At 38.9% G+C, this 15002-nt stretch overlaps 1 protein-coding gene across 3 annotated transcripts in view; it reads left to right on the forward strand.

The window, feature by feature from the left end:
• The first annotated feature begins 4443 nt into the window (after positions 1-4443).
• dpr7 (defective proboscis extension response 7) overlaps positions 4444-15002 on the forward strand; it is a 145496-nt gene continuing 134937 nt past the window's right edge. For all 3 annotated transcript variants that reach the window (XR_001849057.1, XM_017630503.1, XM_017630515.1), the window contains exon 1: positions 4444-4639. Coding sequence is in view for 2 of the 3 variants with exons in the window: in XM_017630503.1 (XP_017485992.1) it covers positions 4528-4639 (112 nt within the window). In the remaining variant the exon portion in view is untranslated. The remainder of the gene's footprint in view (positions 4640-15002) is intronic.

Here is a 15002-nt window from a genome sequence, read left to right on the forward strand (position 1 = left end):
TAGTGTTGGTAAGTGAAAAAACTGCTCTATTGTGAATTGTTAATGGGAAAGTGGATAGCAAAATTTTTGCTTCTTTTATACGTGACTTATATTTTAAAAGAGTATATATATTACGCAAATACCTGGCATAATTACTAATTTCAATTGCTTTTTGTGTCTAAATCCCGTTAAACTAATCACATTTTCTTGCCAGCTACCAACAGGGTTGCTTAAGTAGCTAAAAGGAAATTTTACCCGAGTTGAGCGTTCTTTTGTCGCTCGCTAAAAAAAAAATGCAGCTAATTAAGATACTCTCAGTTGCTTTGTTTGAGTATGGTATTGAAAAAAAAAAAACAAAATTACAGCGTGGCGACGAATAACTGTTACCCCGGTTTGTTTGATAAATAAAAGGGCCCTTTAGAGATTTTGCGAAAAAAGTGTTTTNAAAAGTTGATAAAAGCGTTGTAAAATAATAATATATCTCAGTCCCATAGAATTAGTTTTGATAACTTTTGATTTTGAAATTTTAGCAAAAGTCATTATAAACAATTTATGAGATTGAAATCGAAAAACGAGGGGCGCATGCAATACAAAGCATTAGATTTAATTGACAATATTCAAACTACATACATAACATAGACCTAAAATTTCTACAGCGAAAGTACAAATTTGAGATCGATTTTAAGCGGTCGTTATTAATATACCCACATACATACATATGTATATTACTCTTCAATTTCAAATCAGGCCTATTACATGCGCCCCACGCTTTTAATTTTCAATCTCATAAATTGTTCATAATGACTTTTGCTAAAATTTCATAATCAAAAGTTATCAAAACAAGAGGTGCGTTCGACAAGTCAAAAATTTGTAATAGTTTTTCCAAATTTTTACTGGATGGCGTTCGATAACGACAAAAAATTATCCAACACTCAAAAATTGAGAGAGCAAGCGTTCATTTTGATGCCAGAGAAGCGTTCATTTTGTACAGGCAAAATTTTAGTCAGCAAAAATTATCCAACACGAAAACATATGATCACAAAACATATGGTTGCAATTTTTGTAAACAAGCAAAATTGCATTTTCCGGGTTTTGGTATTTATATGCTTTAGGCTGCCTGCTATGTGACTTTATGATAGCGCCAACTAGTTTTTACTTCTAAAAATGTTTCTGGGAACATTGAACGTTCACTTTCCTTTTTCCTTCTATGGAGACAACATGGATTTCAGTTTGTTTACAAATAAAACATAAACAAAGTCAGCTGGTGTGTCTTCTTCTTCCGGTTTTTGCAAGTAATGGCTAATTTCCTGTTCGTTTACTTTTTTGCTTTTTCATCTCTTTGGGAGAGAATTTTCGCTTACTCTCTTGATTTTGATTGTTGGCTAGTGTTGGCTAATTTTGTTATCGAACGCAACTAAGTTCTATGGGACTGAGAAATATTATTTTCTAAAATTAGTCCATTTATAAAAGCGTGGTACATTAAAATTTTTTTTTGTTTTTTAAATTTTTTTATACTTTTTAGTCTTGTCTGTATAAAATTTTGCAATAGATACTAAAATAATTCAACTTGCAGTGAAAAGAGAATAGAAGACTATGCAAGCAAAATGTTGTTTGTTCACATTTAGTATATGCCTACATATGTACATACATACATATAGCAGCAATTAATTTCATTTAAAGAAATGGCGTGTCGTCCATTTCCTGTAGCGTATGTAGTGCATATTTTTAACTTCTTCTGGCGAGGCGACATCTATCTCTGGAGATTTTCTAATTGTATGTCTTTGATATGATACCTACGGCGAGGTTGATATCTAGACTAGGTTTTCCATAAATACCTTTGCTATATTTATAGTATGGTGGTCTGGACATACAACATTGCAAGTTGATAAAAGCGTTATAAAAAAGGGTTTATTAAGTATGTAAACGTACATTTAAATAATATCAAATCGGCAAATCTTTTTTGACAATCTGCTTTTAAATCATGCGCAATATTTTTTTTCTAGCAATGGAAAATGATTAAATATAACTTTTTTGAGATCATGAATAAAAAGACGTGGTTTAGCTTCAAAACTTAAAATAATTTGCGACAAATCAAAAACATTTTTATTCTCACCTCGTAGAGACAAATTCGAGTTTTGCAAATGATCAATTATGTTGGTAAAGAGCATTAAGTCAGAAAGCCAATTTTCTTTCTTCAATTGCGGGTAATGTTCCGATCTCAATTTGCGTATGTGTATATATAATAATATAATAATAGATTGGCGCTTACACATATGTTAGTGTTTGGCCGAGCTTTTGCTCCAAATTGTGGCGTGCGCCTTGACGTTGTCACACAAAGCGGAGGGACCTACAGTTCTACGCCGACTCCGAACGGCGATTGTATTTTTATGAGAAGCTGTTTTTCATGGCATAAATACACTCGGAGATTTGCCATTGCCTGCCGAGGGACGACCGCTGTTAAGAACAAACGTTTTTTCTAAATTTTTTTGCGATGTTGCTTTGACCAGGGCTTGAACCCAGGTGCTGCGGAGTGGAAGCGCGCACTGCTTACCACTACACCACAGCGGCCGACAGTGTATGTGTATAAAAAAGAACAAAATAAAAAAGCAACACAGTGGAAAAGAATGTCCATCAAAGAAACTTGTATTTTAAAAAAGTAAAATGGGCCAAAATGTTCTAAGCAAAGAGAAAGTAAAAGGAGCCGCACTTTGCTAAGCAAATATCCGCATTTGACTCAAAGAGCCGCGTTTGCCCACCGTTGGTATAGATTCTTTTGAGGAACATTCAGAAATTCCGAGTTTAGTCTTATCTTTCGATATTAAAAATGCTTACTTCGTCATTAAAAAAGAACCTGGATCCCGTTGAAATTTCATCGAAATTGTGCCTTGGAATTTTAGACTCAGCGAACTTACGACGGAATGCATTTCTATTCTATTCATAGGAAGGGTAAAGGAATGGTAAATAAATACAGGGAAATACATCCATATGTAATTCTAATTGAATTACAGAGAGTTTGAATTTAAATGTATTAAATTTTCCTTTTAATGTGACTTCAGCTAACAAAGTTTGAAACATCGGAAACCATAGATATATCCATGTTTTTCTGGCGATGTATTTTAGCATCGATTCCGATGCATCGAAACATCGATGTATCGATGTTACTCCCCATCCCTACTTCCTGATAAATAATAAAAAATTTATAAATAGTAAATATTTTGGCCCATAGTCATAGTCGTAAATTAAATCCCCTTCTCCTTAAAATACAGTTTTATTAAGTTTACAATAGATTTTTAAGTTTTGTCTGTCATAGGCATCTTAGAAACAGTTTCTTGCTAAGATGAGAGAGAACAGAGCCATCCATATCAAAAGGAAAGATGGTTACGCCATTTTTTTTTCAACTCAACCAATTTCATACCGGGCTGCTCATGCTCCTGTGCTCACCAACACAGTCACAGTTTTACTTTTGCTAACTCCTTAGGCCGTGATTACGCCACCAATTTCGATTGGCAATCACCGTGCAATTGTTGTGCAGCACGGAGTGAGAGAATTTTCGAAATCGAACAGCCAGCACGATTTGCTGGGTAAACCGAACAGCCAGCACGCCAATTTTTCAGGGTGTCAATACGCTATTTTGCGAAAAAGTATTAGTATTAAATACTAGAATAGTAAAAAATATTTTTTCATTATTATTATAAAGTAGATATTAAAAAAAAAATATTATTATAAAAATTAAATATTAAAGAAAGAAAAAATATTAAGTTGTTCTTCCATTTTTCATTTTCCGACTTAAATTTTGATGCATGTTTAGTTGCATTTTTACTTCAGTGCTGCCATTGTGTGCGAAATTGTATGAAATGGAAAAAGAAGCAACCCTGTGCTCCCCAATCAGCAAACAGAGCGTAACCACTTCTCACCAATCACCAACATTTTTCTCTTTTGATTGCCAATTAAAATTGGTAGCATAACCACGGCCTTATTTAGACTAATGAGGCTTTCGCACGAGGCGACTTTTCAGGCAACTTTTGAGTTCAACTCAAGCAGGGTTGCACGAAAAAAATTGATGGCTAAAAATATCAAAAAAAAAAAAAAAAAAAAAAAAAATATAAAAATATTCGTCATAAAAAGGCGTTTCATTGTTCAACTCTGTATTCTACTTTTGGTTGTACGGCCTTTCAACTAATCGCTTTCAACAAAGTTGGTCGCCAGTCAACATTTAGCCATTTAACTTTTTTCTCGTGCAACCCTGCGAGCGAACACCTTTTAACTTGCGACGAAATTAGCCAATATGAAATGCACTGTAAAAAATTGTGACGTTTAGGGACAAAATGGTAGGTGGTCTAATATGCTAGAGCTCTTCCGCTTTCATAATTGCCATACCTTATTCGTATCTGTTTTTATTCGTCTCATTTTGTTGCAGTGTTTTTAATGTAAATATTTATGTAAATCGAAATTTTATTTTTGCAGTTTCGAGAGCAACGGCCATGAAACGGATATACTAAATATGGATGTGGTGTGGCAAATTTAGGAGAAAACGTCAAAACCGACAGCATGATAAGTCTAACAGCGAATACCATTCGATTGCAATCATTCCTATGCCTAGTTTTGCACATAAATATTGTTTTCTATCATATCAGCGCAACGCCTCAGAGCAGTTTGAATGGTGAGTAATTTAGTACATTAAGATATGAATATCACATACCATAAAATACAATCGGTAGCTTGTATGTATAGCGAACTACGCTATAGCGACCTTTTTTCGAAGACACTTCTATATTTTGTCAGACATTTGAACTTGTCTCTTGTTGAACGCGTCTTTAGCGAATTCCTCTCTATAACAGAGCTTCTTCAAGGCAGCAAACCAGCATTACTTCTGAAGCAAGGCGTTTATTCCCAGCGATGTACAAGTCGTACAGAGACAAATTATACATCAAATTAAAGTGCTCGATGTGAAACTTTGCACAAACTTTTCAGATTTCGACGTGGCATTAAGTTACGTTAAGTTTCGGCTCGTGCGAAATAAAGTCAATTGACATTATTACCTTTTCAAAAGCGAAATAAAGTCAACAAAAATTTGGAAATGAAGTCATTGACGCTATTTCCTCATTCAAATGGAAATAGCGTCAACAATGCTTAAAGTATGTCGGTTCATAGAAAAAAATTTTGTTCTTACAATAAACAATGCCCCGTAAGTGTTGTTTTATAATAGATGAAAAAGGTTATTGCCAAATTTTATTAAAAAAAAATTAAATTACGAATATGTAAAAACTCGATGCGAAAAACTAAACGCCTGCACACAGCTGGAATACGAGAAATATTTGAAGAAAGAGTGAAGAAATGATCCATAGCTTGCAAAACATGTTTCGTTTCCTCAAAAATAAATCCAACACTATTAAATTGAAGAAACAGTCCATGTCCAAAATCACCGGAGGAACACTGAAAGAATTCTGTGTTTTAAATTAGCATATTTTGAACGAATTCGGAATGTCTAAGGTGGAAAAGAAACCAACTTTTCTATAAGGAAACAATTATGGAAAAAGAATTTTCTTACACTGTATTCATGTCTCCGCCAGCAATTTGTGACATCATTTAAAACCAGCTAAGGAGAATGACGACACTATTTATTAGATGGCACATTCAACGATTATTGATTATTTAATATCGGAACCGAGATCATATAAGTTAATTGATTGGTTTTCACACACTTTTGAAACACAAATTATATGCTTTTTTACTGCAGACAAGTTGTTGCCCCAAAACACAGAAGAAATCTTCCAATTAGGGCTGGCAACTATCCTTAGTTATGAGGTGCCATATTGAGGATAAAAAAGTGCCAAAATGTGCCAAATAGAAAAACAAAAGTGCCAAAACAGGTGTCATTCCTTTTAATCATTCACGTTTCGCAATAAAATAAAGCTATATTTCCCAAACAAAAGTGCAATGATAAAATAAGATAAACCAGTTGAATAGCCTTTATAAATTAGAAAATTTTAGTTAAGAAAAAGAAGTGCACGAAAAGGATTTCACAAAAATGTATTTGTTTTGAGCGATGATTCTTAAATAAATCGGACGAGTTCTTTTTCATTAAAAATTCAATTAGTTTTATTTTAAATTTAAAGATTTTACCGACTTGTACATGAGAGAAAAAAAACCATTCATTCTCAAAAAAGATAATACAACGAACTGACAATTGGCGAAAAGTATATAAAGAGAGAATAGCAAAGAAATGAAATCTTATCGTTAAGTTTACAGTGTTGCCAAATAATACAATTTAGTATTTTTCTATTATAAATTTAAGTTGACGAACTTACATCAAGAAATTATTAGTAAATTAAAGTGTTGTATTTTTGCAATATGATTTTTTGTCTAAACATTCCGCCCGCCTTGTCACCTTACAGGGGACGAAATATATAACTTAAATTAGATTAAGCAGTCGATAATGTTGAGCTTGTAGCCAGTACTGGAAGCGGGCACAGTTTAACTACTGGACGCTTTAGCGTTCAATCCTTTGTTCTGACAGTTACTACGCGAATATGTCCATCATTTCCAGGATGTGTATCGATGATACGGCCAAGCAGCCATTTCGCTGGAGGAAATCTTTCATCCACAAGCAGCACAAGCGCTCCCTTCTTTATTGGATCTGTTGCCTGCTTCCACTTAGATATTGAATAAAAGCGTTGAATGTATTCCGAAGACTAACGATGCCAAAAGTGCTCAAGCATTTGCCTAAGCAATTGCCATCGAGAAAGTCGTGAGACTGCAATGTCTATCAATGATGGCTCTGGCACAGTGGTGAGTGCTGAGCCGATGAGAAAATGCCCTGGTGTTAACGCATTGATGTCGTTTGGATCATCGGATAGTGGGCATAACGGTCGGTAGAGTGGAAAATTCTTCATAAGTAAGAGAGGTGTCTCCAATGATACGTTTTAAATGGAACTTGACCGACTTCACGCCAGCTTCCCATTTTCCGCCGAAGTGTGGAGCTGCAGGTGGGTTAAATCTCCATTCGGTTCCATCATTTGCTAGTAAGGAGGCGAGGTTAGATAACTCATTTGATGCCCGCGAAAAGAGTTTCCGCAGCTCGGCGTCAGCGCCTATCAGATTAGTACCGCAGTCACTATGAAGAGTTGCGCAGATTCCTCGGCGCCCAGTGAATCTTTTATAAGCTGCCAAAAAACCTTCTGAAGAGTAGTCTGTCGCGATTTCGAGGTGAATAGCTGAGGTAGCAAAGCATACAAAAAGCACAATATACCCCTTATACGTTTTCGCAGCTCTTGCTCTTGAAGTTTTTAAAGTAAACGGGCCAGCATAATCTACGCCAGAAATTAAAAATGGTCTTGCTGGTGTGATTCGGGTTGGTGGTAGCTGTCCCATGAGTTGTTGGGCGGTGACAGCGCGATATCGAGCACAGCGAACGCAGCGTAAAATGAATGATCGCACAGGAGATCTACCTCCAATAATCCAGTATGATCTTCGCAGATAGTCTAAGGTAACTTGTGTTCCTCCATGAAGAGTTTTATGATGCGCATTGCTTATGATTAGAGTTGTCAGTGGTGATTCGCGAGGTAAAATTACGGGGTGTTTTGTATCAGGATCGAGGAGAGCGTTTCCGAGCCGCCCGCCAACTCGAAGCATACCTGAGGCATCTATAAATGGAATTAATTTGTTAAGAGGGTTTGTATTTGATAAAATGCGATTTTGGGAGAGCGTTAAGATCTCCTTTGAGAAATAAGCCTGTTGAGTTAGCTTCACCCAATAAAGTCGAGCCGTTTCAAGCTCAGTTGGCGTTAAAGATGATTGTTTGGGTATTTCAGCTTTCCTTTGCAGTATTTTAATCGCACGTTGGCATAGCGCTGTGATTCTCAGTAATTTAGTAAGATTTGAGTAACGTTCAACGAGATTCCAGATCTTCGGGTTTTAAGGAGAGACAACAGCAATGACCTGAAGTTTTTTTTCAAGGTCGACATCATGCTCACGCTTGTAACCGCATGACGGCCATAAAGAAGGATGTTGAGAAAGCCATTTTGGTCCAGTCCACCATAGACAGTCTTTTTCTAGTTGATCAAGTGACACACCTCGAGAGGCGCAGTTTGCAGGATTCTCCTTACCAGAGATGTGATGCCATGTTGCTTGAGGTAGAGTTTCTTGGATAGTGGCAACACGATTTCGAACATAATCTTTCCACCGTGATGGATGAGCTTGAATCCAGGCGAGAGTTACTGACGAATCAGTCCATAAATGGATTGGTGCTTGCGATATATTTAGCACTTCTCCAAGGTGAGCCACTTGTTTTGTAAGTAGAGTTGCAGCGCAAAGTTCAAGCCTAGGAATCGTCATTTTCTTGATTGGGGCAACTTTTGTTTTTGCTGTAATGAGAGAAATTGTAGCATCATTCGTTTTGTTAAGTACACGAAGATAAACAACAGCTGCCATAGCGTCTCGAGAGGCATCGGAAAAGCCATGTATTTCCAAAGTGAGCATGTTTGCAGAGGTTCCGATCCAACGAGGAATGGAGATGTGAGAGATATCTTGAAGTTGATTTAAGAACTGATTCCAGCGTTGGGAGAGCGAATCGGGAAGTTGATCATCCCAGTTGAGTTTTGTAAGCCAAAGTTCTTGCATGAAAATTTTGGTGCGTACTGTAATGGGTGCAAACCATCCTAGTGGGTTGAAAAGCTGCGCAATGAGTGAGAGTACTTTTCTTTTAGTGGGCGTTGTATCGTTTTCGGTATTTATTGTCAAAAACACAAAGGCATCAGAGACAGGATTCCATATAATACCTAACGTTCTAAATAGGGGACTCCCATCGAGGAATCTTGATGTTGAAGAGGCATGACGCGTGATTGAGAGATCAGCCAAGATCGTTGAATCATTCGCTGTCCATTTAAGTAGGTTGAAACCACCTGATTTGCAAAGGTTGTCTAGCTGTTGAATCACCTCCTTTGCATCTTGAGGGGAATCCGCTCCGCCAAAGCAATCATCCACGTAAGTCCCACGTAGTAAAACATCTGTTGCGAGGGGAAAGCGATGTCCTTCATCTTTGGTTAATTGCTTAATTACGCGATTTGCTAAGAAGGGTGCTGGACCAAGTCCGTAAGTAACAGTGGCCAACTGATATGTTAAAGGCTTCTGAAATGATTCTGGTGGCCAAAGAATTCTCTGAAAACGCTGAAACATCTTCTCCATGTCGGTTGAAAAGACGTACGAAAATTGTCGCCACCAGAAAATCACATCGGATAAGTCTGTCTGCAGCTTGGCACCGATGTGATGGAGATCATTCAGAGAACAACCACTACTTGTGCGACATGACCCATTAAAAACAACTCGCAGCTTAGTAGAACTGCTAGATTCTTTAAGAACGCCGTGATGTGGCGAGTAGTAATACTGTTGTGGTTCAGGGATGCTTTCTGGTACGCGTGCCATATGACCCAGCGACTCATATTCCCTTAAAAAGTCAGAGTATAGACATTTTAACTTGTGATCACATGAGAAGCGTCTTATCATGCTAGACAGCATTCGAGAGGCAGCAGGTCGAGAATCTCCTATGGCCTCCGGTGACTCCTTGAAGGGAAGACGAAGTACATATCTCCCCGATGAGTTTCTTGAGTGGCTGTTACAAAAATGATCTTCACACTCTTGTTCTTCTTTAGAAAGGATTGTTTGTGCGGATAGTTGCGCTTCTTCTTGAACCCAAAATCGTTGAAGCGCAGCGTGTAAGTCATGATCAATCGAACATTGATAGCTTTGAATTGGTTGAGTCATCTTTCGATACTCGCTAAGAGGAGAGACTGGACCTGATATTATCCAGCCAAGTGCAGTACGCCTGGCAAATGGAGAATTTGAGCTTCCTTTAACAAGTTCAGGTTCAATTAAATCAGAATACAGATCTATGCCAATGATAAGATCGATTTGGCCAGTCTTCAAATAGTAAGGATCAGCTAGCGTAAGTCCGCGCAAATGCGGCCAATCATTGTGCTCGAATTCTAGTGATGGTATTTCAGCCGTAGGCTTTGGTAAAATGTACGCTGGGACGTCCCATTTTAAACTTGAGTTAAAATGCGGCTTTAGGGAAAAGCTTACTATACCTTTAGTTGTACTTGATGAGTGTGCACCAACTCCATAGAGGGGAATACTTGCCTTTTGACGCTTAAGATAAAGATGTTGTGTAGCCGCTTCACTGATAATTGTAATCTGTGAGCCGGGGTCGATTAGAGCACGAACCTACAGCTGCTTACCTTGTGGAGAAAACAACCTAACGAGCGCAGTTGCCAACAGAGTTCGCACCACTTTGACGGATGGACGTGGTATGGCTTGATTTGTGATGAACTGGGGTTTTTCAACACTATCAGCTGGAGCTGGTCTTGATGCAGTACCTGATGATGGAGAAGACGTCAGCTGTTTAGAGCTGGAACTCGTACTATGAATTGATGTGTGATGTTGCGCGCCGCATATTTGACAACGCTTAGTGTACCGACAGGTAGCTAGGCGATGAGGACCGAGACAATTGAAACATAATCTTTTTTCAACTAGAAGTTCCTTACGTTGATTTTCATCTAGACTGCGATACGTTGGACAAGTAGAGATGTAGTGAGAGTTGTTACACATGGAACAGTTGTTCGAGAAAGTAGCACGGTTACTACTTTGTACGGGTGTTAATGTGGTATTGACTGAGGCAACATGAACTTTCGCGCCACTGGTTTTTCTATTATGGCTTGAGAGAGGGCATGCTGACGATGACGGATTTCTAGATTCGACGCTTTCTAGTGCGCGTATTCTTCCTTCTAAGAATGTATCCAATTGAGTAAGTGAAGCAGGTGTCACCGTTGCACCACGATGTATTTCCCAAGCTTCGTGCGAGTCTGCATCTAGTCGATGAACTATCATGTAGACAATAATAAAATCCCAGTGATCGGTAGGAGCACCAAGTGAGTTCAAGGCGCCCAGAGATTCTTTGAATACTGCTAAAAGATTCTTAAGCTCACCTGAAGATTTTCTTTTAATGGGTTGTAATTTAAAAATGATATCGAGTTGAGTGTCAATAAGCAGCCTCTTATTTTCATATCTTGCAACTAAGATATCCCATGCGCGCGCAAAGTTTTCATTTGAAACTGCAAGGTTAGCTACAAGCTGCGCAGCTTCACCTTTGAGGCTTGTTTTTAGATAATGAAATTTTTCTACTGTTGTTAAATGAGAGCTACTGCCAATTATTGACGTAAAAATATCGTGAAAATTGCGCCAACGTGAATATTCCCCATTAAAGATAGGCAATTGAATTTTCGGAAGCGATCTTGTATGATGAACATAACTTTGCCCGAGGTTCATGGACTGATCGGCAAGTTCAATTCCAGCAGATGGTTGTGAGTGAATAATTTGATCGAGTAATGTCAGCATACAAATTATTTGCAAAATATGGAGCTTATTTGATAGCGGCGGTTAATCTGGTATTAGTTAAACGTTCATGACCTTCTTGAAATTTCTTCCAATTTGCATCCAGGATGGACATTCGAGTTTTTATCTGAGCACGTGTAATTTTTCCATCACCAAGAGGTCGAAGTTTTTCAACGGCACTGTTAATGAGCTCATGAAGGTCATTTTGCTTGTCTATTAACGCTTCTTGATTTGCTGACATGATAAGGTCAAGAGAAAGTCACAAGAATCACAAAAGAGTCAAATGAAGGTCGGCACCTTTTTTTTTTAATGTTTCACACGCCCGATCCGGCTCGAAGGAACAGTATGTTTTGAACGATGATTCTTAAATAAATCGGACGAGTTCTTTTTCATTAAAAATTCAATTAGTTTTATTTTAAATTTAAAGATTTTACCGACTTGTACATGAGAGAAAAAAAACCATTCGTTCTCAAAAAAGATAATACAACGAACTGACATTTGGCGAAAAGTATATAAAGAGAGAATAGCAAACAAATGAAATCTTATCGTTAAGTTTACAGTGTTGCCAAATAATACAATTTAGTATTTTTCTATTATAAATTTAAGTTGACGAACTTACATCAAGAAATTATTAGTAAATTAAAGTGTTGTATTTTTGCAATATGATTTTTTGTCTAAACAGTATTGCAATGCAATTTTTTTTACAAAAGTGCCATTTTGGCTGAAGATGGCACAACGCCGAAACCGGTTTGTCTCCAAACCAAATTTGACAAGGGATGACGGAAAATCGTTCCACAATACATCAAATATCGAGGGCTTGAATTCATTAATACCCTCTATCTGCAATTTGCACAAAAACTAATTTGTGATTTTAGAAACCATCTGGGACTTATTAACCTGTCGTTATAGAAGGTAGCATTAATATCACTGATGAAACTTAAAGCTTAGGTGGATTTTTATATCAGAATCTCATCTTTGTGAAAAGTGTGCAGATGAGGGTATTTTATTGAATATAAGCCCTCGATGTTTAAAATATATAAAAATTTTATTTCACCGTATACAAAAAATAAATCTACCTGCGTTACAGCACGGCGGGAGACGGGGAAGGGGGGGCGGAGGGGACCGCGGAGTAGCGTGACGTGGTGCGCGCCGGGCGCGCGGGGTACGCGGGGCGCGCGCGGTCTGGCGCGCTGACGCGGGCCGCCGCGAAGCTAAACAAATTTAATGTTTGAAAGGGAAATAATGTCAATGGAGTTTGTTTCGTTTTTAAAAAGGTAATAATGTCAATTGACTTTATTTCGCACAATTCTATGTACATATTTCCACGGAAAGATTTTTAAAATTTTACATTGGGCAATTTTAAAATGTAAAACTGAATCTCACACACGCATTCTCATTTTCACCAACTTTGATCCAATTCATTTCTTTATTTTCAATTTTGTATGGTTTTAAAATGCTGGAAAACTTAAAAAAAATCCTGGCATGCGAAATGAGGGAACGGTTAAGTATTTGAAACTCTCGATAAATATGCTTTTCAGAGAATCTGGTTATTTCAGACTCAAAAATTAAGATTAGTTCCAGAAGATATTATTTTGCGAGATTTAGCCGATTGGGTATTTGAACCTCAGCCTGGTGTAATTAATCAAAACCACTTGAAGGATCGATCAATTTCGCGTCCACAAAATAAGCACTGTACGATAAAGAAATGGTTAATATGTTGTCCGGAGTAGAAATGAGGTCGATATCTACTGTCGTTTCTGAATATCCACAGGAGCAAGTAGAAGTAGGGGAGTTGCACCTCATGACTTGATACTAAAAGTTATAGCAGTTGTGATACTAATCCACAACCTAAATATGTACAAATGAAGAGTTAGTTAATGGTCTCGCCTAATAGTTTGTTGCGGTCACACTGATTGTAAACCGGTTGGTGTTCGCGAATGCGACCCTGAACGGCCTTTCCGAATGCACCCCAATCATATGGAGTTTGACGTTTTGCTTTATGAAGAGAATTCGCTTAGGAGGCAAAAATTTCTATAAAGTTCCTTCCTTTTTCCTGCGGCCGTACTGGGAGTTGGACGGAATCAAGAAGACACTACTCAGTCCGAAGCGAAGAGCAAATTCCGTGGAAAAAACTACCACGTGGTCGAAGGTGAGACGACGCCATTAACCCAAGGTGGACAGATTTTGGGACAGGCAAGTTCTGCAGGTGCAAGTGTCGTGTTGGCCGAGCGAGCATTTCTTTCTGAGAGCCGGTGGCAGCGGCTGTCGAAACTTGAAGTTTTGGCGTGAGACTTTTTCCCGGCGTCCAGTTTCATGGCCGGCCACCAAATTTTAGTGAGAGTTTTCAGCAGCCGTACACTGGCCATCCCACCTCCGCCTCCTATACAGCAGGTCGGGAGCGTGAGGGCATGAGCGTTATACCCTCGTTTCCAGGAATTATAAAAGGGTAGTTACAAGTTTCCACCCGAATGTAGTTATTGAGACTGCAGCAACGCAACGAATCTTAAGCAGAAGTCTCGACAAAGTTTTGTAATTTTTTAGAGATCCATTTGATTGAATTATATTGTTATTTTTTTTTTGTTCCGAAAAGCACACGAACGTTTGAACGCGGCCGTCTGAACAGGCCATATTAGCCGTAAGCATTAGTATTACCATGTAAGTTAATTTTGAATAAAACAATATGTATTGATTGCCTTACAGGAATGTGTCGTTAATCATTTCGGTTGCGAGACGGACGGACGGACGGACATAGCATTGGGGGTTAGGATGGGTAACGGGCCGTGAACCGGAGAGTTACGGATTAGCTTCGGGGTCGGTAAATAATGATCACCACAGCCGGCCAAGGTAGGGTGGGATGAAGAAGGTCTGCCATATTACATCTTTGGCGCGGGGCACCTCATCTATAGGAGAGGGTGTCGGACGGTAATTGGGGAGGTGGAGGGGAATGACTGGGCGGAAGCGTGATGGCCCCTGACAATTATATAAGCGGGTACGGAATTTTTTTGTATGGTGCTGACGGCATGCCAAGTGAGTCGCAAGAACCACCCCATAGTCCGGCGAGCTAGCTCGTGCTTAGAAACAAGCGTACCCAGGCGGCTTGGAGCATGCATAATGAGGATGTGAGGGCAGAAGTGGAGGCGTTCGCGTCAGCGGCGCAGAGGCAAGCATCCGGCGAACCGTACGCAGCAAAATGGCGCCCAACGTGGGGCCCACCAGTGAGTGGTTCCCTAGGAAATGTTTTACCGGACTATAGGGGGACATCACGGGGTTTACTTTTCAGTTAGTTACTTTGATCGTTGGGGGGCTTGAATATAGTGTTCGGTATCCTGATTGGACACTTGGGGGGGTCATTCTAGTGTACCGATGTCGGGATTTTGACCAAGTCGACGGTGTTTGGTTCCCAGTCATCTTGTTTGGCTAAAAGGTGCTAAACAATAGTGGCGGTGGACAAACACCGTTGAAGGAGATTTGAGGAAAGTGTTATTCGTAGGTAGCCCGCTTGGCCGTACAGAGAGCGGGCGATAGTACTCGAAAAATAGGGAACGGAAGAGGGGTACGGTTCAGACAGCTTAGTTTGACAAGATGAATGTTCGCTGATTGTGTCTGCAACAGTACTACGAAATAGGGGGGGGGGGGGG

The sequence above is a fragment of the Rhagoletis zephyria genome, unplaced genomic scaffold, assembly GCF_001687245.7.
Source record: "Rhagoletis zephyria isolate East Lansing unplaced genomic scaffold, Rhagoletis_zephyria_1.1 Rzeph_scaffold_00089, whole genome shotgun sequence".
In the NCBI taxonomy this organism is placed as follows: domain Eukaryota; kingdom Metazoa; phylum Arthropoda; class Insecta; order Diptera; family Tephritidae; genus Rhagoletis; species Rhagoletis zephyria.